We start from the raw sequence: 25,304 nt of genomic DNA on the forward strand, positions 1-25,304 counted from the left end.
TTTTCGGGATACATTTGACAACATAAACATAAAATAGACGATACATAGATTTTTGCAGATTTTTTCCCCCTTTATTTTACAAAAAAATTGCTCTGTAATCTATTTTAAGTAGGTTATTATTAAAATGGTTCTTGTGGTATTTTGCGCACTTTAAAAAAGAAGACAATTGTGAAAATCGTGTGTATTTCCACGCGCGTTGGTTTTGTACACGTTTTCGCGCTCGCCTGCGCATAATTTGTCACTGGTCCCATTTTGAAGAAACGATTGGTGCGCTCAAAGGAATCACACGCCGGGTACATGCACGGGTCCGGGTACCAGCGAAAACCGGTTCAAAGAATCTTGAAATAAATGGCGAAATGGCGTGGCAACCCCAACCAGCAGGACTGTCGCAAATTTTACAACTCTTGAAAGAATCCCAGAGTCCGGACACTGAAATTCAACGAGCTGTTCAACAAGTATCCTTTTTATCCAGTGGGATTGTTTCTGTTGAAAACTCGGAGTGTTTTTGGGTCAATTTAGGGGGGTTATTTTGACGTGACAAGTGTGTCGTTTGTGAATGTGTGATTTGATAAACGGCGTGATATATGCACGTGTTGAACGTGTGTGCACCAGCAATGGAGGATTGGCACGGGCACTCGTCGTACTCGCGCTCGTAGTCGAAGTTGACTCGTAACAGTGGCTATTGTTACGGCAGTCGATCGTCTATAGTATTCAATGTCAAGATCTTTGGTTCTTGGACATGTTGGACATTGTTGGAACCTGACTAGGGGCGCATCAGAACCGGTGTCATGCCAAAAACCGTCCGGTGCCAAATAGTGTCCGCTAATTATTAGCATAATGCGATGTGATTGGTCATGCGTCTATGACATCATATTATTTACGTAAGCTTGCCAAATAGTGTCTGCGCTTAGCATCCTCTTGCGTGCCTTGTCGAGCTGTCAAGACGTCGTATGGATAAGAATTAAGATCTTTTTTCACCTGAATTTGCTTTTTACAATCTGTTTTAACGTTTTCTTTGTTATCTGTGATTACTGTTTTGACTAACTTTCCCTATAGTTTAAACTTTATATTTGTGCAAAATGTTTGTGTTTTTTCCGTGTCAGTTCACCTGTTTGAAAACACAGTAGGCCTATGTATGTAGGCCTAACGTGTTAGTACTTCTGTGCTGTGTACTTGTACTAGTTGTAGCATTATAACCAATGTTATATTTTACGGTTTTTCCTGCTAAATACTGTCCGATTTTTCCTGCCAAATACTGTCCGATTCCTCCTGCCAAATATTGTCCGATTCTCCCTGCCAACTACTGTCCCATTTTTCCTGCCAAATACTGTCCGATTTTCCCGCTCATACTGTCCGATTCCCCCTGCCAAATATTGTCTGATTCCCCCGCAAAATACTGTCCGATTTTTCCAGCCAAATACTGTCCTGACGTATGTACGTGCGCCCTGCTCGCTCGATCGAGGGCGCCCGGACACAATTTGGCACCGGACACTATTTGGCATGTATTACGTGCCAAATAGTGTCTGGCGCCCACTGCGCATGCTCAGCGGACACTATTTGGCACCAGACGTTTTTTTGGCAGTACCCGAGTACCCGACCGTTGATGTCAAGAACTGTTCCAGATTATGGAATTGAGTACCCGCTGTAACCTACCCCTAGAACTATGGGTTTTACACGTAAGACCCATACATGTAGGTAGGCATTTCAACGCGAACATGCTGAATAATATACAATCAGCGACTAAAAAAAGTAGAGTTGAGCTTTGGAGTGGCTGCTGCATATTTTTACCCCAAGAGTTGAAGACTATGCCAAGTACTTCTTCACATACTCACATTCTGAACGTTAAAAAGATTAAGGGTTGAATCGATCCTGATGGTGCAAAAAAATGATGAAAACGGTCCCATTTCCTTACCGAGTTTGAGTTTTAACATTTTAACGTGCATGCGAAGCATTGTTGGCGTTATCAGAGTCTTTTGGTCTGGAAACCGACCACAGACACCGTCTTTATATCGAAAATCCCACACAAAGCCTCGAATTACAAAGAAGAAACGAAGGAAAGACTGTTGCAACCTGACGCCACTTAGCAGTGTGTACAAAGTTTATGGAGAGTTAGTCCGAAAATTGTGGACTCTCAATTACTGTGTATGATGAGAGTCCCAATAGAGTAATAAAGAAAATAGACTGGCACCTCAAACAACCAGTCCAACAACTCTTCAGTACTGCATCAATCAACTGTCAGCTGACTGTGCCAAAGGAAATATCTTCGATGTCAGGTACTAGGCCACTATTTTTACACATTTCTCCATAGTCAGGCACCAGACTAATGACAATGAATGAAGAAGTCAGTCTTGTCAGACAGTTTGACCATTGATGGACATGTATAAAAATAAGTCTAGTCTCTAGCCGCATTTTGAAATCACTTGACTTCCCTCTCATGTGCAAGACACTGCCAAATATTGAAGAAAAGTCTCCTTTAAAAATTTAATTGAGTCTTCAAAACTTAGTTGGTGGAATACTGAGGACCTTTTCTTTGACCAATGAAAGTTTTGGAGAAATTTGCTGGCTAAAGAGTGAGTAAGTTGACCTGATCTTCTTTTGCATTGTTTTGAGCACTTAAGGTCTCAGTCTGATGGAGAGTCGATAAAATTTTCTAAATTGAAAAAATTTGGCAACCTGACGCCACTTTTGAAACAGAAAAAAAGACAATTTCTTTTTGGCTTGCCTTGTACCTCAGAGAGTGTACTTTCATGTGAGAACTGTAACTGATATGTTGACAAGGTCTTGAGATTTGAAGGTGAATATGTGGCCAACTTAGTGAATTTTTACATGTCACTGCGTGATAGCGCCCTCAACCGATGCGTGATAAAATGAAGGTGGAAACATGCGATGATAATCTAACAAAGTAAAAAGTAAAAAGCTGACATTGACTGTGCACATAATGGCAGTGGACTTGCACTAGACCAATTTATAAGAATGTAGTTTTCTGATGGTAGTTCTGTACAAAGCAAAGTGTATGGGGAGTTGTGTGAAATTTTCCGAGTGTTTGTAACAAAATTGGTATTTTTCTCCGTCCCCATTTGTTGCCTGTTCTCTTTGGCAGTGTTTATTTGACTGTGAACCCTTCCCCGATTGTTTTCGCTGTTGTACCGACACTGCTCTGAGCAAAATTGTGCTTAAAGATTGTGTTTTGCTAAATTTATTCTGTTCTGTAAATGCCTCATAACATCAATTCAGTATAATAATACAGTTGTCAAAGTTTTCCTTAACTTGACTTTTTACCAGAAACTTGAGCAACTAAACCAGTTTCCCGACTTCAACAATTATTTGATCTACGTGCTGACGAAATTAAAAACCGAAGGTAAGAGTGTAAATTGTTGAAGGTATCTGCTGCTATACATCAGATTCGACCCAGCCAGCCGACCCTGGCTTGCTCAGTGGTTGAGTGGTTACGACATCTGCACTAGTAAGCAGGAGGTCATGGGTTCGAGTCCCGCCGAGCAAGCTTGTGAACTTTTTTCCCATACCCTAACTCCCTAGAGGGTGTACAAAATCGTATTAAAATTGGAGGATTCAGGACTGTTACGGATCCCTAACCTCCCTCAATCTTCCAAAGTCCTCTGGGCGGTTTTGGAGGATTTTGTAGGATTGAGGCTGAATGCAACATACAATTGTGGAGGATTGTGGAGAATTGAGGGCACATGGACATTCAGTATGGGCTGATTTTGGAGGATTGAGGCTGAATGGTGTTTGAAGAAGACGAGGATTTTGGAGGAATGAGGCTGAAGGCATTTTGAGAAGCAGGGCTTTTAGAGGCTTTTAAAGGATTGAGGCAGTGGGTATCCTTCATTTGAACATAATCGTGCAAAATTTTGAGGATTGAGGAAGGTAACTGGCAAAAAGAGCGTTGGGGGTAAGGGTTTACAAAAAAAGGGTGGTGAACCCAAACACTTGGCACACACGTGTCTGTGATTACCAAAACTCGGCCGTCTTAGTCCTTTCTGGGACCCGAACGCGGCTAGGCCTGCTTAATTGGAATATCGCATGTCCCTAATTAATCACTGAAGCCCGTTTCCTTCGATGATGAATATCTAACCTTGAACGAGGATATCGGACCCACCCATCCACCCATCCCCCCCCAAAAAAAATCCCTACAGATTAGCCAGGACGATTAACATGTACATGTATTCACATAACTAGTCAGCTCTTTTTCATAGGAAATTAGAGCATTAACTAATTTTTCCCCAGGGGGGTGAGATTACTTTTGACCTAGAAAGATTTCATCTCCATAGACATCTTTCAGAAAGAACTTAAGATAAAGTATGATCCACTAAATTACAAATCTTGTATTAAAAGGGCAAGGCTGAGGTAAAACACGGTCATTGTTTAAAGGCAGGATTTATTCGCGTTTATCCCAAAAGTAACCTACCGAATTATTATCAAAAGCTTGCTCGGATTAAAGATCCTACTGGTAACGAACACCCCGTGAAATGATTCCGTCTGGTTTGCTGTCATTGAGAAGAAATCAAGACCTGTGGGTCGGTTCCAATGATCAGTCAATTGACTGATTTTTGGTAATAGAGAGTGCTATTGTCGAAATCGTGTTTCGTGATCAAAAGGTAGTGCATGGGATTTTCCCAGTTTTTCTATAAAAAAAAATAGTGTAATAGCCACTGAGTTATTCAACAGGTTTTGTTTTTGAATATTCTTCTTTGGATGTTTGAGTGGTGCTATTATTGGAAACGAACAAAATGCATGAAAAGCAAATGATCCTATATAAGTTAGGAAAATATGTTGCAACCTGACGCCCTTCAGCGGTTGTGTACAAGTCTATGGAGAGTCAAATTTTTTTAAAAAGTATTTCCTAACAAAATTGGAAATGTCTCTCAAACCCAGATTTATGTCTTATCATCATTTTTGCAATAACCGACCTTCAGTGAGATGATAATATGAAGAAAAAAGTGGCGTCAGGTTGCAACATTTTTTCCCGACTTTAAACTACATGTGCCTGGTATAGGGTTCAATTCAGTTCAAAATACAAGCCTCTTTCCCAGTACATTGAAGTGAAAAGTGATTTTTTTTACGTGAAATTTTTTTTTTTGGAGGGGGGAGGGGGTTGATGAGTTATTTTATCGATGTGAAAGTTAAATCTTTTGTAACTCCCCTCAAAACCTGACCCCCATGTCATGTAAGAGGTCATGTTATTCAGAACTTCAAAACATGACCTCATTACATAATGATGTTGTTGCAGATTCTCCCCTTGCGACTCCTGTCTTCGGGATTGGTCGAGGTCCAAAACGAGGTCCACTTTTTGTTTTGAAAAACAAGCCAGGTTCTTGGAGCATGGAAAGTACAGAAACCCAGGGGTGCAATGGGGTCGTTTTTCTGACACCGCTGCGTGATTTAGACTTCCCCCTGCTGAGTTTTCTTCTATGAAACTGGCCCAAATGGGATCAGGAAATGTACCCAAATTGAATTTCCAAGTCGGATTTCCCCGCAAATTCTCACGGGGGCAAGGAATCAAAATTGTGGGTCACTGCGCTATCCTGAAACCATATGTGTACACAGTGGCTTGCATAACCCTGTTTTTTTTTTTCTCACTGGAAAAATGAGAAATGAAGTTTGTCTGAAATCAGTGTTCAAATACACACGTATACATGCAGTTAGAAAGCTGAAACTCTCTGTACTTAAAGGCAGAAAGAAAAAATTGTGCGTTGACGGTAATCTAACCTACATGTACCTGGACTTTTTTTGCGGCGAAAGTGCCGACCTTCCAACTTTTTATTGCCACATTTAGACAAACATGTTACAAAAAATGTAGTTATTTGTAAATTATATAAAAGTCTTGCTACCAATACATGTATGTATGCAATTTTTGTTGTTAATTAAACAATTAAAAGTGCGAGCGCTTTTAACAATTTGCTTAATAACTCCTTGCATTATCTTGATGTTGGAAAATATATTTAAGAATTTTTTAATACGTTTCGATCAGCCAATCTATAAGGAACATGTGCACATGTACGAAGATCAAATCCCACTGATGGATGACAGAATAACCCTTGGAAACAGACACATTTTTATTTGTTACTTAAAAATAATATCTTAGATATTGGCAAGAAATCGGACAAATTCGGGAAAACCTCCAACATCTCCAGACACATGTACATGTACATGTACATGTACAATGTACAATTCTGCTATAAAGATGAACCAGACATTTACATGTACATGCATTGGATGATGGAATACATACCGGTACGTACACGTGTACATGTACGTTTTTATGCATGTGACGGTTTGTGACCCCCAATAAAATCAGAATATGATACGTGGACATGTGCACATGTGCACGTGAATATATGGCCCGGCCTGAACCTACATGTACATTTAACACTGTACAGTGCATACACATGTACATGTACCGGTACATGTATATGTGTATGTACATTGTACATGACATTCAATGTCCAAAAGTGCAAAGTGACATGTGCAGCCCGACCAGACAAACATGAGTGCATTGTGTCAACGGACTTGGACTGTGTTCCGCTCATTATCATAGGCTTCGGATGGGGCATTATGCAGACGCGCTTGAGTGGTAACCGTAGCAGGGTGCACATGTTGGATTGTCACAGCGCAGCATGAATAGATCAATAGACTACTGGGGTTACGGCTCTTGGCCGGTCCGCGTGTGTCTGGATGTGTACACACAGGCACCACATGGCACAGTTACAAGTCAAGATAATCATGGGTCAATGTATTGGATCCATAGATCGAATGTATTATAATTTCGAATTTTTTTTTATTGGAAATTAATTTTCTTTGTCTGACTGAGAAATTGACTGTGCAGTTTTTAACACAAGTTTTAAAAGAATTCTATCTGTGTGGTGTGCATTATGTATGCAAGGTCCAGTGGATAAATTTGCCATTCACATTGAATTTTCTTTAATTTTTCTTTGTAAGCGGTATAAATGTAGATACATGTACATTTATGTAAAGAAAATGTTTTCTAGTAGCTTTGAAGTTTTACATACATACATACAGAGCAAATATTTATCGTAAAAATTACATACTTGTGTATTGCATACAAGTGCAAATTATTGTCCAAATTATTAATTTTACTGGCTCAAAAAAATATGTACAAATTATTTATTGTCCAAAGTACTTGTTGTCCAAATTATTACTTCCACTTGCACAAATAAGTAATTGATGATTTCCAAATAAAAAAAAACCTTTCCAAAAAAAATAATAAAGATAATTAAAAGTAATGTCTTGTGGTTGAGTCCAACACAAGTCCAGTCACAAGTAAATCACTAGTCAGTTTAAAAGTCCAGTCACAAGTCAATTTACAACTCTGTCCCTTTCATTTCAATAGCCTATGACTTTTCCTTGGGACTAGATGACTTGTGATGGACTTGTAAAAATGTAGGGACTTGTGATGGACTCGGCAAAAACACTGACCAAAACTAAACGTATTCTTTCTTCTTTTTTTTGCCCCAAATTTTTTCCCACCCAAGATGAGCCCACCAGGTCCCTCAGCGGCCTCATCCTCAAGAACAACGTCAAGGCCCACTTCCACAACTTCCCCCCGAGCGTGGCCGAATTCATCAAGTCGGAGTGCCTGGAGAACGTCGGCGACCCCTCCCCTCTGATCCGGGCCACCATCGGTATTCTGATCACCACCATCGCCACCAAAGGGGAGCTGCAGAACTGGCCTGCTCTGCTGCCCTCGCTGTGTCAGCTGCTGGACTCTGGCGACTACAAAACATGTGAAGTAAGTTTCTGACTTTGCATCAGTCTCTGTTCTCCCCCCCCCCACCCCCGCCCCAAATCACCCTGCCCGTTACTCCCTCTTCCGTCTCAAGCCGACCAACACTGTCTGATTTTATCCTTGATTCATCTGAGAATAAATACAATATTTTACAATGTGCTAATGGTTTGGTTGCTAACCAACCTGTTTCATTCTGATTAACCTTAACCTTCCCAAATCCTCCAAAATCGTCTAAGTTGCAAAATAGAGGATTTGGCAGGATTGAGGCTATGGGGCAAAATGTGCAGCTGATTTTGGAGGATGCACTGTGTTATGGACTTGGGCCAGACCTTGTGTTGTTTATGCACAGCCGTGCATAAATTTAGGCCTAGGTTATACTTTAAATCCTCTGCCCTGCTCCAGGATGTCACTGGCTCTGCCTCAACGTATTGACAGTGATCGCTGGAGGATTTTGAAGGATTGAGGCAGTGGTCACCCCTCCAAGGACCACATTCAAGAAATAACGGATGACTTTTGAAAGATTGAGGCTGTATGCAATTTTTACACGGAGGCGGTTGAAGGATTTTGCAGGATTGAGGTGGCATCCTAAAAAAGAAAACCTTAAAAGTTAGGGTTAAATGTTCATTATTTACATATTTTGGAAACAATCCAAACTTTATTTTCTAAAATAACATGACGATCTTTGCAAATGTGCGGTCTTGTTGCTTTCACACAAAAATCAATTTTTGTTATTCATTTCATAATACAACACTTTGCATGTTGATCGATTTTTGTGTGGTACACATGTCCTACGGCGCAGTTGCTCATTGTATGGTTTAAAGTAATGTATGCATCAAAATATTTTGGCTGCACTTGGAATACAAGAATGAAAGAATGAAAATAAGGCACCAGAAACGCTTGGACAAAACAAACTTTGCACAGCCAGTTTTTGCACTATAACAGTACCGGTACGTGTACGCTAACAGTACAAAATTTGCAATTATACCTTTCTGGCATTTTGTTTGAACAAATATGAAAAACCGTCGGGAAATTCCGTTGGGGTTCAATTGTAATTTCAGCTGTGGCTGCATGCATGCATGAGTTGCAATGCATTTATTTGTTGGAGAGGAAAAAAAAATGCAATTTAGATATTCTTGTCGGACATTTGCGAGCTTCCTCTTGAAAGAGCCAACTCTTTCAAGTGGGCTGAGCTGCCATACCATCCATCAAAACTCTAGGACTCAATTACTTACACACGTAAGCCAGCGCGTTTTAAAGGGGAATATACATCATTTGCTTTTGCTGTAATTTTCAGAAATGGATGGAATTGGGGGGTTGGAAATATATAGCAAATATAGTTACACTGACTTTTTTGAGGTTTTGGGTTCGAAAATGCTATAAAAACCAAGAAAAACAATCATTTTCCTGTAGTCTGGTTCCCTGACTCCATATAAGAAGAAACAGAGTAGTTTACATACATTGGGGAATTGTAGGTCAGGGAACCAGTCTAGCTGGCTTGTACCCGTTCATAGGTGTTAATCGATTGCAAACAAGTGTGATGGTCAATTGGGGCCAGTATTTGAAAAAAAAAGCCAGTTTTTTCCAACGCTGGTCGGCCGACCAGCGTTGGAAATTGATACAAAAATACCACTTTTCCTGAAAATGACAGTATACCAGGTGCCATGATTTTACAGGATGTTTTACACAGTCATTCACTAACAGTCCAGCAAGGTTTTTTCAAAATGATTTGGTAGTTTTATTTTTTGATGTTTGCAAATGTTGTATTTTCCCTTTAATCATAATATCCAGTCCTGGAATGATTCCCTGGGTTTTTTCTTGAAGATGCTTGGGGCGAGAGCAAGGCACAGAGCCGCACTGAGCGGGCGGATATTATTATGCCAGTGTGCCGAGAGCCGGTGCCCCATATGATTGATATTTTGTATCGCTGCTTCAGAGCGGCGGAAAACACAATTATGATCAGGTGTCCACTTGTGGCATGGATCGACGGCGCCTTGTGAATGTAATCATGAATGTTTTTGGATGCATTTTTTTGGGTGTTTTTTGTGATTTTTTGTTTTGGGACATGTATACTTGTATAAGTATACTTGTACGTCCTTGTCTAAAGCAAGAACTGCATAAAAAGAAGTCTTCTTACATTTTATTCGTAGTCTGTTGATACTTTGTAAACATACAACAATAGCTTAACCCTAACCGCCCTAAATCCTCCAAAATCCTTTTTGCAAATTGGAGGAATTTGCAGGATTGAGGTTACATGCCAAAAGTGGGTTGCTGATTTCGGAGTACACACTGTGTCAAGGTCTTGGGCCGGACCTTGTGTTGTTTATGCTCAGCTGTGCATAAATTTAGTCCTTGATTATACTTGACATCCTCCGCACTGCTCCAGGATGTCACTGCCTCTGCCTCAGCCTATTGACAGTTATAGCCGGAGGATTTTGCAGGATTCAGGCAGTGGTCACCCCTCCATGGACCATATTCAAGAAATAACGGAGGAATTTGCAAGATTGAGGCTACATGCTATTTATCCATTAGGCCAATTGTAGGATTTTGCAGGATTGAGGCTACATCCTATCAAAAAGGCCTAGGGAGTTGTGATACTCCTGTTTGTTTGTTTGTTTGTCTGTCATTGTCCTAAGTTCGTACTTAATTGTCCGTCAGTCTGTAAGTGTCCAACGGGTCAGGGAACAAAAGCGATCGCTTCACCCTATCCCCGTGTTGTTATGTGGATTATGTATATATTTTCATTATGTTAATAACGGTGTTGTGTAAAATTACTTCGTATTATATTTTGTATGCTTAAATGTTAACATAACGATTTAATATTTCTAGTGACATAACAACGTTGAAATAAATGTTCAGCAATCAAAGTCTGCGTGTACTGGGGGGTATTTAGGATTGCCACAAGTTTTGACGATTGTTTTGATAGAAAATGTTTGTGATCGTCAGTGCTGTCATTAATATGTTAATGCACACAAAGTTGCGGAAAGAAAACAGACTTTTACAGAAAACAGATTTTACCCATGTACACATGTACCACTTTGTTCTGCAACAAGTAAATTAAATTAATTCATGGACAAAAGGCAAATTTTTTTTTCTGAAAAAAAGAAGTGAAATTTGAAATTTGACCAAGTATATTCAGTAAGAAAGTTGAGAAAAATTGCGGACATTTGTATTTCATTTGGAATCTTACCCATGTACCCCTTGGTCACAGCATACTATTAACCCTAACCTACCCAAATCCTCCACAATCCTCTTTGCAAAATGGAGGATTTTGCAGCTACATGTACGTGGCAAAAATGTATTCCCGATTTTGGAGAATGCACTGTGTCAAGGTCTTAGGTAGGACCATGTGTTGTTTGTGCTCGGCAGTGCACAAATTTAGGCCTGCATGTATCGGTATGTCACACTTGAAACCCTCCGCACTGCTCCAGGATGTCACTGGCTGTGTCTCAAGACATTGAGTGCCGGAGGATTTTGCAGGATGGAGGCAGTGGTCACCCTTCCAAGGATCACATTCAAGAAATAATGGAGGATTTTGCAGGATTGAGGCTGTATGCAATTTTTAAATGGAGGCAGTTGGAGGATTTTGCAGGATTGAGGTTGCATCCCAGCAAAAATGCCTAGGGAGTTAGGGTCAAATGGACAAAAACCATTTTTTTGCGAACAAAATAAAGGAATGCAAGTTTACAAATCTAAAAAAATATTAATAATAATAAAAACTATTCTATTAAAAAAAAGTAAATAAAATTCACACTAAATCTTGAACTACTGTATGCTTGTTGATGTCCTGAAGTGCTTTTTGCACAACAGAAATTCTATTCCTCCATTGATGATAATTGCATTATTAATCGCGCATAAAATATGATTGCATTTCCAGCTGACTTGTGTTGCACTTACTCATGCATAAATTCAAGGGTGCAGTAAGGACCCAATTACATGATGTGTAGAGCACTCGTAACTCAATGTATTCGTTGTAAACAATGCATGGTTCAAACTGTTTAGTCACGCTGTTTGAATTTGTGCACGCGGAATTTAAATCCCTCATTGTTATGCAATGTGCTTGGTCTGTAATTAAATTAAATTTAGGCCTCTTAAGTATCGTAGGGATCTTATAATGCAGGTAGTATTCTGAAACTATATCAGAATATTCAATTTTCTGTGAATTGATTTTTGTAACAAAGATGAACCAGCCTAACAAAGGCTTTTAGTGCTGAGCCATTGCGTTACAGTGGAAATCTTTTCTATTTTTCTATTTTTTGCTACAAAAAAGGAGTAATGAGTTCTAAGGCCAGCCAGAATATGCCAAATACTCAAACCAGATCATTAAGCGAATATTCAGATATCTTTTTGCCGGTTTGAATATTCAAAAAACAGATAAGCTACGTGTATGTGATGTTTATTGTCCGGTGCCATCTTTTTGTCAACTGTAAAAAAAATTTTGTCATCATGCAGTACCGCTAGGCTTACTGTCCGGAGTCCATCAAAATCCCCCAATCCGTTGAAATCCTTCAAAACAGGTGTGGATTTTGATGAATTCAGGTACGTTAGGGTTACAATGTAATCAAAAATTGAAGATTTCTGTACAACACGTCTGACATCCCTGTCACAGTGCCATGCGAAGGCAGAAACACTAATCTTAACATTTGAAAAAAATGCCCTACATTCTTTAAAGAGTGCCGCTGTGAAGTTGCGCCTTTTAAAACATTATTTAATTTTTACATGTACATGTACATGTACCTGTTAAATGTTAAAGGGAATGTACATCATTGGCTTTTGCTGTAATTTTCAGAAATGAACTATTGGGGGGGGGGGGGTTAGTATAATAGATCAAATATTGTTGCACTGACATGTTTGACGTTTTGTGTTCGAAAATGCTGGAAAAACCAAGAAAAACAAAAATATTCAAGTAGTCTGGTTCCCTGACTCCAGTAAAGATGAAATGGATGAAAAATACCGGAAACTTGTAAGGTAAGGGAACCAGTCTAGCTGGCCTGCACCCGTTCATGAACATGGAACCAATAGCTAGCAAAACAAAATTTAGACTAAAAAAAATGGTAAATTTGGAGCAGTAATTGAAAAATAGTTAGGTTTTTCCAACGGTGGTTGGCCGACCAGCGTTGGAAATGTATACAAATATACCATTTTCTTGAAAATGGCTTCACACCAGGTGCCATAATTTTACAGGATGCTTTAGACTGTCATTTACCAACATCCTAGTAAGGTATTTCGTAACAACTTGGTAGTTTTATTTTTCGATGTTTGCAAATGTTGTATTTTCCCTTTAACTCGGCGGATAATAAAATCAACCATAATGAGCGTGTGTAAACATTAATTAAAATTTGCGGATTCAGGACCATTACAGGTTACAAGGAAACAAATTAAAAAAAAGACTTTTCAGATAACCGCATTTTCATCTGTAATAAAAAAAAAAAGGCAAACAATATACCGGTATCTCCTTTGATGAAAATATTCAAAGTGCTTTGAACTCTCCAGCCGTATCCTGTCATGTGTGTCATGCGTTGAGTAGCGGATCTTATTTGATGGACAGGGCTTATTCTATCACAGGTGCAATTTTCTGCGTCTTGAACTCATTTAAATGTCACATCCATCCGCTGCACCTGTTTTTCATTATACAGGGTTCGTAGAATCTGTAATTACATCTATCATGTCTATGAGCATGTACCGTACATGTACGTACAGTGTGGTACGTACAAGCTTTTGTACAGTACCGGTACATGACATGTCAATGCATGTAGAGACATGTACTGTACATGTACACGTGTGCATTTTACAAAACTATGGCTCAGTTTGGTGAAGCTCATGCTTTGCTCATAGTTTTTCACAGGCCATATTTTGTTCACAATAGATCTGAAATTTGACGACACATTTCTGACTCCAAAATAAAAGCTTAGAAAAACATACACAGCTTTACAGTTGAACAGCATTGAAGATTTCAAAAGAAATATAAAATTGAAACGTAATGTATGCACAGGAAGCGGACAACGTGGTTGAATACACTGAACATACATTGTGCATGCATGCAAATGTGCGTGTCATACAGGCACATGTACATATGTACATGTGCAATACCAGTCTTAACTTGTTTGCAGTTTGTTTATATTGTACAAGCTGATTTACCCGATCATAGATCGGGTAGGGCGTATTTGTGTTGGGGTTGAAAGTGTGGGGAGTTAAATGTAAATGGGGGATTTAGTTGAGAAGACATGTAGCTATAGAAAAGCAATTTACGGTGACGCGATCTGAGGCACTTTCTGACCACGTAGGATAGTAAAACAAAAGATCATCTTTTCAACATCATTTTTTGAGTTTGGAGTCATTGAATCAGCTGTTCTGAGCAAAAGAATATTATAGTAGGCTACAATTTTTATTCAGGGAAGAAAAAGTGGGGGTAAGGAACCAAACGATATTGCCCGCTTTAAAATGTTGGGATGGGGGTCCCCCGTCCCCCACCGATTGACGCCGCGCCCATGATAATTATGTACCATGGCATGTATAACTGTCTGTAAATGTTCCCGTTGGTCTGTTAAATTGCATTTTGTGAGGCAGTCGCGTTTGTTAATGTGGGAAAACTGAGTTGAAAGACTTACCGTATAGTACACAGGCGAAGGCTGGTTGTACTGTTTTGACAATAAATCATAATGGAATAAAACGTGAAGGTGGCATTTGCAATAAAAATGTTGAGTGTGTTACCATAAAATTACATAGTCTGAATCATGGAGGAAGGTCATTATGAAGGTACAGTATTGGACTCTTCAACAAACGTGAACTTGAACTTCTTACAATTTGCGAGACCTGCGAGGAAAAAGTCGATTTAACTATTTTATTCAAGTTGGCATGGTTCAACCATAATACATGTATAAGCAAGGCCAAACAGCCAACAACCGCCAATATTATTATTTATGCACTCTTCGTTATTCCAACCCAACATAGTTCAAAGATCACAATATTTGAAGCAATGCATCGATCCCTCGTTGATTTACCCGATCATAGATCGGGTAGGGCGTAGAGTTGGGGATGAAAATGTGGGGAGATGAATGTAATTGGGGGATTTAGTTGAGAAGACATGCAGTTATAGAAAAGCAATTTCTGTGCAGTGGCGTCGCCAAGGGGGGGGGGGGGGGGGGGGGGCAGGGGGGGGGGGGCACGTGCCCCCCCCCCCTGGAAAACCTAGTGCCCCCGAGTGCCCCCCATCAAATGCTGGTGCCCCCCCTATCCTCTGCAAAATGCTGCGCGTTGTTAAAATCATTACCTCAAAAATAGCAATTTGTTGAGATATCTTCAGATCGAATTTAGCATCAAATGTGGCACCATTTTGCATCTAGCCCATCCTCCGTATGCGAAAATTTTCCAAAGGGGAGGGGGGCACCCCCTCCCCTTAGACCCCTCCCCCAGGACGGCGATCCGTACCCACCTAAGTGCCCCCCATCAAATGCTGGTGCCCCCCCCCCCCCAGTGCCCCCCAGACTGAAAAGTCTGGTGACGCCACTGTTTCTGTGGTGCGATCTGAGGCAATTTCTGACCACTAAAACAATTTTTTTTTTTAGCAAAAGATCATCTTTTAAACATCATTTTCGAGTTTGGTGTCATTGAATCAGCTATTCTGAGTAATAGAATCATTATACATGTAGTAGCTACAATTTTTATTCGGGGAAGAAAAGTGGGGGGGGGGGGGAGGGGACCAAAAAAGTCTCCACCGCTTTAAAATGGGGGGGGTGGAGGGGTTCCCCGTCCCCCACCGATTGACGCCCGTGATAATTATGTACCATGGCAACAGTCTGTAAATGTTCCCGTTGGTCTGTTAAATTGGCATTTTGTGAGGCAGTGGCATTTGTGAGAAAACGTACTTGAAAGGCTTGCCGTAGTACACAGGCGAAGGCTGATTAAGAAGGTCATAATTAAGTTTCAGTATATTGGACTCTTCAACAAACGTAAACTTGAACGTCTTACAATTTGCGAGACTGTCTGCGAGGAACTTGTCGAGTCAACTGTTATTCAACTTGGGTCAACCATCTATATAAGAGCAAATTTTACTCGGCCTCCGAGAAATGTTTGCTCCTGAAACGATCTCAGACCGCGGTCTTTCGCGACGCCAAAATCGCTCCACGTCCGTGGAAAAATGTGGAGGGTGTCTTCCGCCGGATCGGACACATTTTCGTTGATTTTTTTGTGTGACTGCGTTTTAGATCGCGATGTTTGAAGCAATGCATCGATCCTTCGTTGATCCCAGACAGGCCCCCGAAATAATAACGCAACACTGTGGCGGGCAGCGAACCCACAACGCTCAGCCTTGGTGGAAGCATGGAGCTGTATTAACACACGATGGAAGCAACAGAGCACTATACACGTCACTCACATGCTTGTGCTTCAAATAATGCAAATAGCGAGCACCGTAGACTCAACCTCGTTTCCAGGGTGTGGAGCAGGCTGCAGTACGCGTTGCCAGTGACGGTTTTACGCATAGCCGGGAAGTACCACGCAGTGTAGACTTTCGATTGGTCAGACCGAGCTAGGCATACTAATGTGTAGTCCTTCTGAATATTCGTTGCACTCGGCGCAGGGGCGGCAAGCGAAGCAAATGAAAGAATAGGGACACTTGGTGGCCACGCACCATGGACAAAAAATATTTTACCAAGGTCACCCAATACTAACGTTTGGTGAACGCTTTTGCAGAAGGGCCGAGTAGAACACGTAAACGAAACCCCTACGTTGACCTCGCTGACCTCGCACAGTCTAGACACGCAGAAAAGCCAGCACGGGGGGCGACCAGGCAGTCAACGTGAAAGCGCACACGACGGCAAATTCCTGTGCAAAATCCAGTCACGAAAAATCGACGAAACGGATCGCCGGTCCGTACGGGAAAATTAGGACGACCCGAAGCGTCCGACCCGGCGGAAGACACCCTTCGCATTTTTCCACGGACGTGGAGCGATTTTGGGGCCGCGGGAGCCCGCGGTCTCGGATCCTTTCAGGAGCAAACATCGTCTCGGGGGCGAGTAAACTTCTCTCTTATATATATAGATTGCGATGCCATTTTGGGGTCCTGCACTTATTTTGGATGATTGATCAGGGGTGATGTATGTATGTGTCATGGAATTTTCCTGATATCGGAAATTTGAAACAATCCCTTGTGAAATCTGGAATTCCCGAGGTTCTACCGTAAATTTGTTTTTCCTACGAAAGTTGATTGAACAAAAGAAATGGGTATTGTAAAGGGTTCCTTTGGGCGAATACAAACCATATACCACGGACGCTACATTGCTCTGGGGCCCTTGGCGACCCTCAAACCCTCTGCCGGTTAATTTGTGGGTTTTTCTTTTCCCCTTTATCTTAACCCCTGGTTAATGGGTTAACCCTAACCCTCGTCAATCCTCCAAAATCCTCCGGGCAGTATTGGAGGATTTTGGAGGATTGAGGATCGATGCAACATGCAATTTTGGAGGATTGTGGAGGATTGAGGGCACTTGGAGTTGGACATTCAGTATGGGCTGATTTTGGAGGATTGAGGATGAATGGTGTTTGAAGAAGAGGATTTTGGAGGATTGAGGATGAATGCATTTTGAGTGGCAGGGCTGTCGGAGGATTGTGAAGGATTGAAGCGCTGGGTATCCTTCATTTGAACATAAGTGCAAAATTTTGGAGGATTTTGGAGGATTGAGGATGGTTCCTAGCAAAAAGGGCCTAGGGGTTAGGGATAATGCTGATGATTACAATGTTTTGTTTCTATGATTGTTTGCCTCTTCAGGGAGCCTTTGGCGCACTGCAGAAGATCTGCGAGGATTCAACCGAGATTCTGGACAGCGATGCCCTGGATCGGCCCCTCAACACCCTCATCCCGAAATTCCTGCAGTTCTTCAAACATGCTAATGCCAAAATCAGGTAAAAGTCAGAAAGTCAGAAACCCACAGTTAGTTCCATTGTGTGCTGAAAGTTTGTAACAATTTATTGATGAATAAACGAATGAAAAACCTGTGTTCCTGTTCACACATTCCTAATGAGTTCCTACAGAAATATAAAAAACCCGTGAGAGGCAGGTATGCATTGATTACATTAAAAAAAATAGCAAATATTAGGCCAAAAAAAAAAAATATTCGGTCTCTGGTCAGACCAAAGTTCCAGAATTGACGCGGCCACGCGGCTTTTTTTTTTTTTGGTTGCTTTTTTTTTTTGTCTTCAAGCTTGGATTGTACAGACAAGGTGGGGTACTATTTTGCTTTTTTGGTGTCCTCATGTACATTGGTGTCCTCCATAATTTGCCTTGGTGCTTTCGATCATTTGCCTTGGTGCAATTTCCCATTCCTTGGTGCTCTTTGGTAAAAAAAAATTGAGGAGGTGCGGAAATACAGGGCGCTGTTGGAGCTACCGCGGAACATTTTGGAAAAAAAAAGATCGACGCGCATGATTAAAATCGACGCGCGCGCTGACCAGAGACCGACTTATTTTTTTTTTGCCTTATAGGAAGTGCATGTTGTTAAATAGGGCGAAACTGCTTACAGAAAGTGCTCAGACAAAATCAGCAAGCAAAATCACTTTCGATTTGTCATGCAACTGTTAAATTAGTTTTGCTGTAAAATGTAAATGCATACAGTTACATGTAATAGCACAACATTTGGAAACTATTCAAAGGCGCCGGTCTAGATGCGAAGAAAAAACCTCCGTTGTTGGAAAAGGCCAAATTTGGACAAATTTGGTAAACTGCGAGAATTTTCTGATATCTGACTGTATATTCACCCTTTGTGGACATTGTGTAAATGCAACAAAATGCATTGTAATAAGTATGCATAGTTGAACAGGACATTCCATGCGTGTCTTTGTAACGGCGGCCTCAGATCCGGCGAAAGTGTTTGCATTCACACGTCGGTTTGACACGTTCTGTCTCGAATTCCCACTTCACAGGGTCACTCGCGCAAACGTAAATATCATAGTTCTCACCCTCGTTAGTTAACCAGCACATTGAAGAATTTTTAATGCTGCTTTTTAATCCTCGGTTGTGGTCCATCTAATAATTAACATTGTTTGCTTATAAAAAAGGCCTGCAAGAATGGTTCGTATTAGGCAGGAGATATGGTAATGAGTCAGTACATGTGATGCAGATCTAAAAAGAAATTCTTGCCCCTGTAACATCTGACATCTATGATTTTATAATTCTGATGCACCCCTTAATTGCAGTTGTCCTCTGAGAGTGATTATGAATAGCAAACTACCAACCCAGTACCCAGCAAAAAGTTATTCTTAATGATAATTGGATGGCAAATTACAAAGTACCAAGGTAACAGGTTCAGGAAAAAGTCAGACATTTCACCCTAAATTTATAGAATGACCCATTTCATAATTTTTTTTGAAAATTGTTAATATTTACTTGAATCGTGTTTAACAATTAAAAATATAAAGTTTTGCTTTTATTTTCACTTTGTTTTATTTAAAATGTCTGTTATCGTTGCTTATAAAACAATTAGGTTTTAAATAAAAAAAAAACCTATTTCATAGAATGGTAACACTTGGCAAATTTAAAGGTAATATACAACATTTGCAAACATCAAAAAACAAAACTACCAAATTATTATGAAATACCTTACTTGGCTGTAAGTGAATAATAGTCTCAAGCATCCTGTGAAATCATGGCACCTGGTGTGCTGTCATATAAAAAAATGGGAAGTTTTGTATCAATTTCCAACAATGGTCAGCTGACCACCGTTTGAATGTTTTTTTTTCTCCAATACTGCCCCAAATTTACCAAATTTAGTTAGTCCACATTGTGTTTGCAATCAGTTACACATCAGTAAACAGGTGCAAACCAGCTAGTCTGGTTCCCTGATGTCTATAAATTGCTCCAGTTCATTAGAAGTAGCGTCATTTTTCCCTTGGTTTTACCAGCATTTATCAAAAGTTGCTGAAGCATGTTTTGAGTTGGGCCTGAATAGGGCGTCCGTCACATTTTCTCACTGAGCCGATTGCAGCTACGCGATGTCGCGCACTGATCCGACAAATTATACAACGGCGCGTGCATGTGTGTCGTGCCAACGCTTGCGCTTTCTTAACCGAACAAAAAACCCCCGAACGAACGGAAATTTCCAACGTTGCGTCTTAAGACGCACTGTTCTTTCGTCGATTTCTTCCAAATGACAGCTTGCAAGAAAGAACAATTTCACAGGGAGTTTATTCCCCTTTCTATCTTTCAACCAAGTATGTTTTTCAACAATAATTACGTCAGTTACTTTTTGGATAGCTGCATATGATGGACTGTAGCTTCAAAGTAATAGCAGCTGTTTCCCATTCATGACCGAGAAATAGGTTGATTGTATCCTGGGGGCTAATGTGTCTGCTTTATTTCCCCCTTTGTGTAAATGTAGATCCCACGCTATCGCATGCGTCAACCAGTTCATCATCAGCAAGACCCAGGCTCTCATGTTACACATTGATCCCTTCGTTGAGGTGAGTCAGTTTGCGAAACCGTGGCTTGGGCATCAGCTATGGCTCAAAAGATTATTTGACCCCTGACGTTTTGGGCTAAATATAGTTGCATGTTCTGCTTCAGCAGCCGATTTCACAAAACAGGGCATAACTTACGCCATGCGCAGGACTTTCGCAAAAAAATTGTTGCGCAGCTGCGCAATAAGCGTACGATCTATTTCATGAAACTCAGCATAGCTGCGCAACGTTTTAATTGATCTAAACATCTTGGCCGAGGATGATAGCAGCATTACGATAATTGTTTGTGTATGATTATATTCGGTCTTGAAACAGTCATTGAATAAACTTCCGCCCACCATTTAAAAAAATACTTTTCCCAATTTCTAAGAGTCATGCGGCAACTCTAAAAATCGATTATATTAGAAATTCATTTACCTCAAACACAAGGGTGTGAGTGTCTTTTATCAACCTTGGTGAGCTGTGCAATGGCAGGCTCCACGACGATAACAAGTTGCTAGTAAAATCGTTCATTTTCAGAGTTGCTACGCCACAACTTACGCCACTTGAAATGTTTGCGCTAGTTAACGCCATAATTTGTTTTGCAAGTCGCGGACTTAACGCACTTTGAAGCTTTCGTGAAATCGTCAAAAATGGAATGTTGCGCAGCGTGGAATGTTGCGCAACTTATGCAATAAATTATGGTGCAAGTGGAGTTAAGTCCATCTCAAGTCCCTGCAAGTCCCTCACAAGTCCATCTCAAGTCCCTGCAAGTCCATCTCAAGTCCCTGCAAGTCCATCTCAAGTCCCTCACAAGTCCATCTCAAGTCCCTGCAAGTCCATCACAAGTCCCTCACAAGTCCTTCAGTCTCAAGTCAAGTCACTAGCTATTCAAAAGCACTATTGCAACAGCATTCCTTTGTCATTGTTCATCCCTTTACTTGTGATTTGATGTATGAAAGGTCTTGTGACTGTGATTGGGAAAGGACTTGTGTTGGACTGGACAGCAACACTGATATTACAAACATATACCATTGACCCTACATGGGCCTTATTCACGATTCGGCCATATTGGATTAAGAGTGAGGTAAAATCTTGATTTTTGGAAGTTGTGTACAGAAATGAAGGTTAATTACTAATTAATTCCAGTCTGCTTCAATGAATTATTTCACATTTTTAACTAAAACGTTCCCTTATGTTTAAAGCCAGATAGAAAAAAGACAGTAAAATAAGGCTACATTGTGCCTACATAAATGGTCTGGCGCCATCCCATTCAACAGTTGACAATAAATGAAATGCATTCAGGAAACTCGACAAAAATGGTCAATTCGTGAATAAGGCCCATTGCCCTGGGGCCCTTTAGCAACCCTCAAAACAATTATTTTCAGGGATTTTTTTTCATTTTCTCCCAACTTCACCCCTGAGTCAATGTGTCCATGGATTTTAATCACATTCTGTACCAAACACATTGATTTCCTCACCCCCCATAACAAACAACACAATGACAAAGAACCCTGACTCGGTCAGCAGTGTGTTGAATAATTCCCCCGAATACATCAGAATATTTTAACACCTGTGGTAATGCCTTTGTTTTTTTGTTTTCCCCGTTTTTTTTTACCGAGCATTCGCTGCGCCGTTCCTGATTAGCATTATATTCAGCGTGGAACTGATATGTGCCTTTCACACGATCTACTATCGGGTTCTGTCCCTCATACATTATTGATTGATGTTAACATTCGTTGGATGAATTATTTTTTGTTGATCATTGCTGACAAACATATTATGTGTATATGTGGAAAGTTCAGTGCCTCAATATGAAACAAAGTAGAAACTACAAAACAAACAAGAAAAACTAGAGGTGGTGGTTGTGAACAACCACAGAGCTGTTCCCAGTCATGCCAGTTTTGATTCTCTGTTAGACCGTAAACAAAATGATTTAGGACTAATGATTAAAACAAAAAAAATGAAACTAAAAAAAAAATGAAATTATTACTTTTAAAACTTGCACTTTCAGTACAACCAGAAGTTAAGGGTCAAATGATCAATTGAAATTGGGAACAGCTAAAAAAAATGAAAAAAAAAATCTTTAACGAAAACAATAGCTGTTCCCAATTGAAATTGGGAACAGCTAATGAAAAAGTAAAGAAGACAAAGTTATGAAATTTTTTTTTCTCAATTAGTCAGGTTTCCTTGACTGAAAAGTTACAAAGATGAGCACTAGCATGTTGACCACAGTTTCTTGTTTGTGCTTCAACTCATTTTTTTTTTAAATGGTAGTCATTTTGCTTTGGAAGACGATTTTCTTTCTTTCTTTTTTGTTGTTGTGAAAATGGTTTTCCAGCACACAATTATACATACAGCAAAAGATAGCAACAAAAACTGATGTTTAAACTTTTCATTTTCCCCCTAATTTCCCGTAGAACTTGTTTGCTCTGTCGCACGATGAAGATCCTGAGGTGCGTAAGAATGTCTGTCAGGCTCTGGTCATGCTGCTGGAGGTGCGGATAGACAAACTGCTGCCACATATGGCCAACATCATCGAGGTAAACTTGTTAGAAATCAGTTTTTTTTTAATATGCTTCTGTCTTTCCCAGGTTTATTGTGTCCTGTTTAGACTTATTGGCTTGAACATCATTGAGGCAAATAATTCTATACTCATAAAAATTGATTTTAGGTTTCCAAATTTGGTTACATCACCCCCACCCAAATTCCATCTTCTGAACAATTTGAAGTCTCACAGAGCTTGCATCGAACTTTTTAAGATCCAACTTATATTTGTTCATTGGCAAGCCGCGAAGCAGATGCAAGCCTATGTAATACCAATTTCCTTCTGGGCAGGCATCCGCATTCAGATAACAATGTTAACGTTTAAATTGCTTCTAGCTAATTTAGATATAAAAAGGCAGTTTATCAGCTCTACAGCTTCAAATTACATGAAGGTTCATTGCATTGCAGTGAATTTTCTGATTTTATTGAGGAATTTTAGTCTTTTTTTTTTTCACTGTTGGGGGTTTTACTTATGCACAGCGTTCATTATTAAAAGTGCGCATTCAGCATTTTTTTGTTTCCAGCAATGTGTAGCAGGAGTTGACCGTAAGGTTCTTGTTTGCATTTTTCTGCACGTCTCACAGTACATCTTACTGAGGACCCAAGATCGCGACGAGACGGTGGCACTAGAGGCTTGCGAGTTCTGGCTGACGTTAGCTGAACAGCCCATCTGCAGGGATGTCTTAGCCGTACACTTGGACAGGTAACATAATGCCCTTAAACCTCCTGCTGTCTGAACAGTCACAGACAATCAAAAACTCAATCCTGTTCCCCTGCCATACCTTTATTACACAGGCTAGTCACTAATACTCGGATCACATTTTTTGTAAACAACGACCTGTCAATTCCATCAACAGACAAAAGCAGGTAACTGGTAGACCCAACTGGCTTATCAATCACCTACAGTCAAAGCATAGCTGCATCAAGTTACAGTAACGGTCACAGCCAGTCAATCTTGCTTTTTGTACGCAGGCATCACTCAAATGTCAAAAACAGTCGTTTGGTTGATTTTGATGACTGGGATGGTTACGTTGAATTTGCCAGCCAGAGAAGGAGGGTGATTGCCTTGACTTGAGGAATATTTGAAAGCTGATCAAATTTTCGAATATTTTGTGTATTCGGCACATACCTATTATTTGTTGGAGACTGAGAGGTCAGATTTGCATTTTATGTAGTTAAACCTATCGCAATCTTGTCAATGTCTTCTCACAGGCTTGTCCCCGTCTTGGTGCGCGGGATGAAGTACTCGGAGATTGACATCATCCTCCTGAAGGGCGACGTGGAAGAAGACGAGATGATACCAGACAACGAACAAGACATCAAGCCGCGATTCCACAAGTCCAAGACGCATGCGCAGCAACACTCGGTGGAGGAAGATGAGGAAGGGGTGGATGTGAGTACGAGGGACAAGATTGTCAGAAAGGATAAGGGGAGGGGCTTAGAGTAGGAGGAGCTTAGAGTAGGAGGAGCTTAGAGTGGAAGGAGCTTAGAGTGGAAGGAGCTTAGAGTGGAAGGAGCTTAGAGTGGAAGGAGCTTAGAGTGGAAGGAGCTTAGAGTGGAAGGAGCTTAGAGTGGAAGGAGCTTAGAGTGGAAGGAGCTTAGAGTGGAAGGAGCTTAGAGTGGAAGGAGCTTAGAGTGGAAGGAGCTTAGAGTGGAAGGAGCTTAGAGTGGAAGGAGCTTAGAGTGGAAGGAGCTTAGAGTGGAAGGAGCTTAGAGTGGAAGGAGCTTAGAGTGGAAGGAGCTTAGAGTGGAAGGAGCTTAGAGTGGAAGGAGCTTAGAGTGGAAGGAGCTTAGAGTGGAAGGAGCTTAGAGTGGAAGGAGCTTAGAGTGGAAGGAGCTTAGAGTGGAAGGAGCTTAGAGTGGAAGGAGCTTAGAGTGGAAGGAGCTTAGAGTGGAAGGAGCTTAGAGTGGAAGGAGCTTAGAGTGGAAGGAGCTTAGAGTGGAAGGAGCTCAGTGTGGGAACTTTGGAATGGGAGGGGCTTGGCGGGGGAGGGTTATCAAACCAAGATACCACAAAACCAAGATGTGTGTGCAGCTACACTCGCTTGAGGAAGATGAAGGGGCGGATGCGAGTCTTATTGTGGCCAGGGAGGGGGTACGGGGAGGGACATAGAGTTGGAAGAGTTTGAGTGGGATGGGTTTTGAGTGGGAAGGGCTTTGAGTGGGATTGGATTGTACCAGGATGGGCGTGGACAGGAAGCGGGTTGAGGGGGAGGGGCGTTGAGGGGAAGGGGCTTGGAGAGGGAAGGGCATCAAGTGGGATGACCTTGGAAGGTGATGGGCTTGGAGGGGCTTGGAAAGAGAGGGGCTTGGAAATGGAGGGGCCTAGAGAGGGAGGGGCTTGGAGAGGGATAGGTTTAGAGAGCGATAGGTTTAGAGGAAGAAAATGTGCATTTTTGAGTCTTCTGAATAATCTTAGCAAACTGCTTTTTCTTGCTAGGATGATGGTTCTGACTATGGCATGGATGACGATGACGCTCTGTCAGATTGGAACTTACGTAAGTCTTACATAATGCATTGCGAGGGGAACTTATTTTAGATACAGGATTATACACCATCAAAAAGGGCA

At 40.9% G+C, this 25,304-nt stretch overlaps 1 protein-coding gene across 2 annotated transcripts in view; it reads left to right on the forward strand.

The window, feature by feature from the left end:
* Positions 1–291: 291 nt before the first annotated feature.
* LOC119723126 (transportin-1-like) overlaps positions 292–25,304 on the forward strand; it is a 37,196-nt gene continuing 12,183 nt past the window's right edge. The window contains exons 1-9 of one of the 2 annotated variants that reach the window (XM_038193671.1): positions 292–455; positions 3,283–3,358; positions 7,512–7,768; positions 17,526–17,659; positions 20,131–20,212; positions 22,609–22,731; positions 23,320–23,438; positions 23,948–24,128; positions 25,176–25,233. In XM_038193671.1, coding sequence (XP_038049599.1) covers positions 357–455; positions 3,283–3,358; positions 7,512–7,768; positions 17,526–17,659; positions 20,131–20,212; positions 22,609–22,731; positions 23,320–23,438; positions 23,948–24,128; positions 25,176–25,233 — 1,129 coding nt within the window. In that variant the 5' untranslated portion in view covers positions 292–356. The remainder of the gene's footprint in view (positions 456–3,282; positions 3,359–7,511; positions 7,769–17,525; positions 17,660–20,130; positions 20,213–22,608; positions 22,732–23,319; positions 23,439–23,947; positions 24,129–25,175; positions 25,234–25,304) is intronic. The other variant, XM_038193672.1, reaches the window with a different exon arrangement.

The sequence above is a fragment of the Patiria miniata genome, unplaced genomic scaffold, assembly GCF_015706575.1.
Source record: "Patiria miniata isolate m_02_andy unplaced genomic scaffold, ASM1570657v1 HiC_scaffold_16, whole genome shotgun sequence".
NCBI classification, from domain to species: Eukaryota; Metazoa; Echinodermata; class Asteroidea; order Valvatida; family Asterinidae; genus Patiria; species Patiria miniata.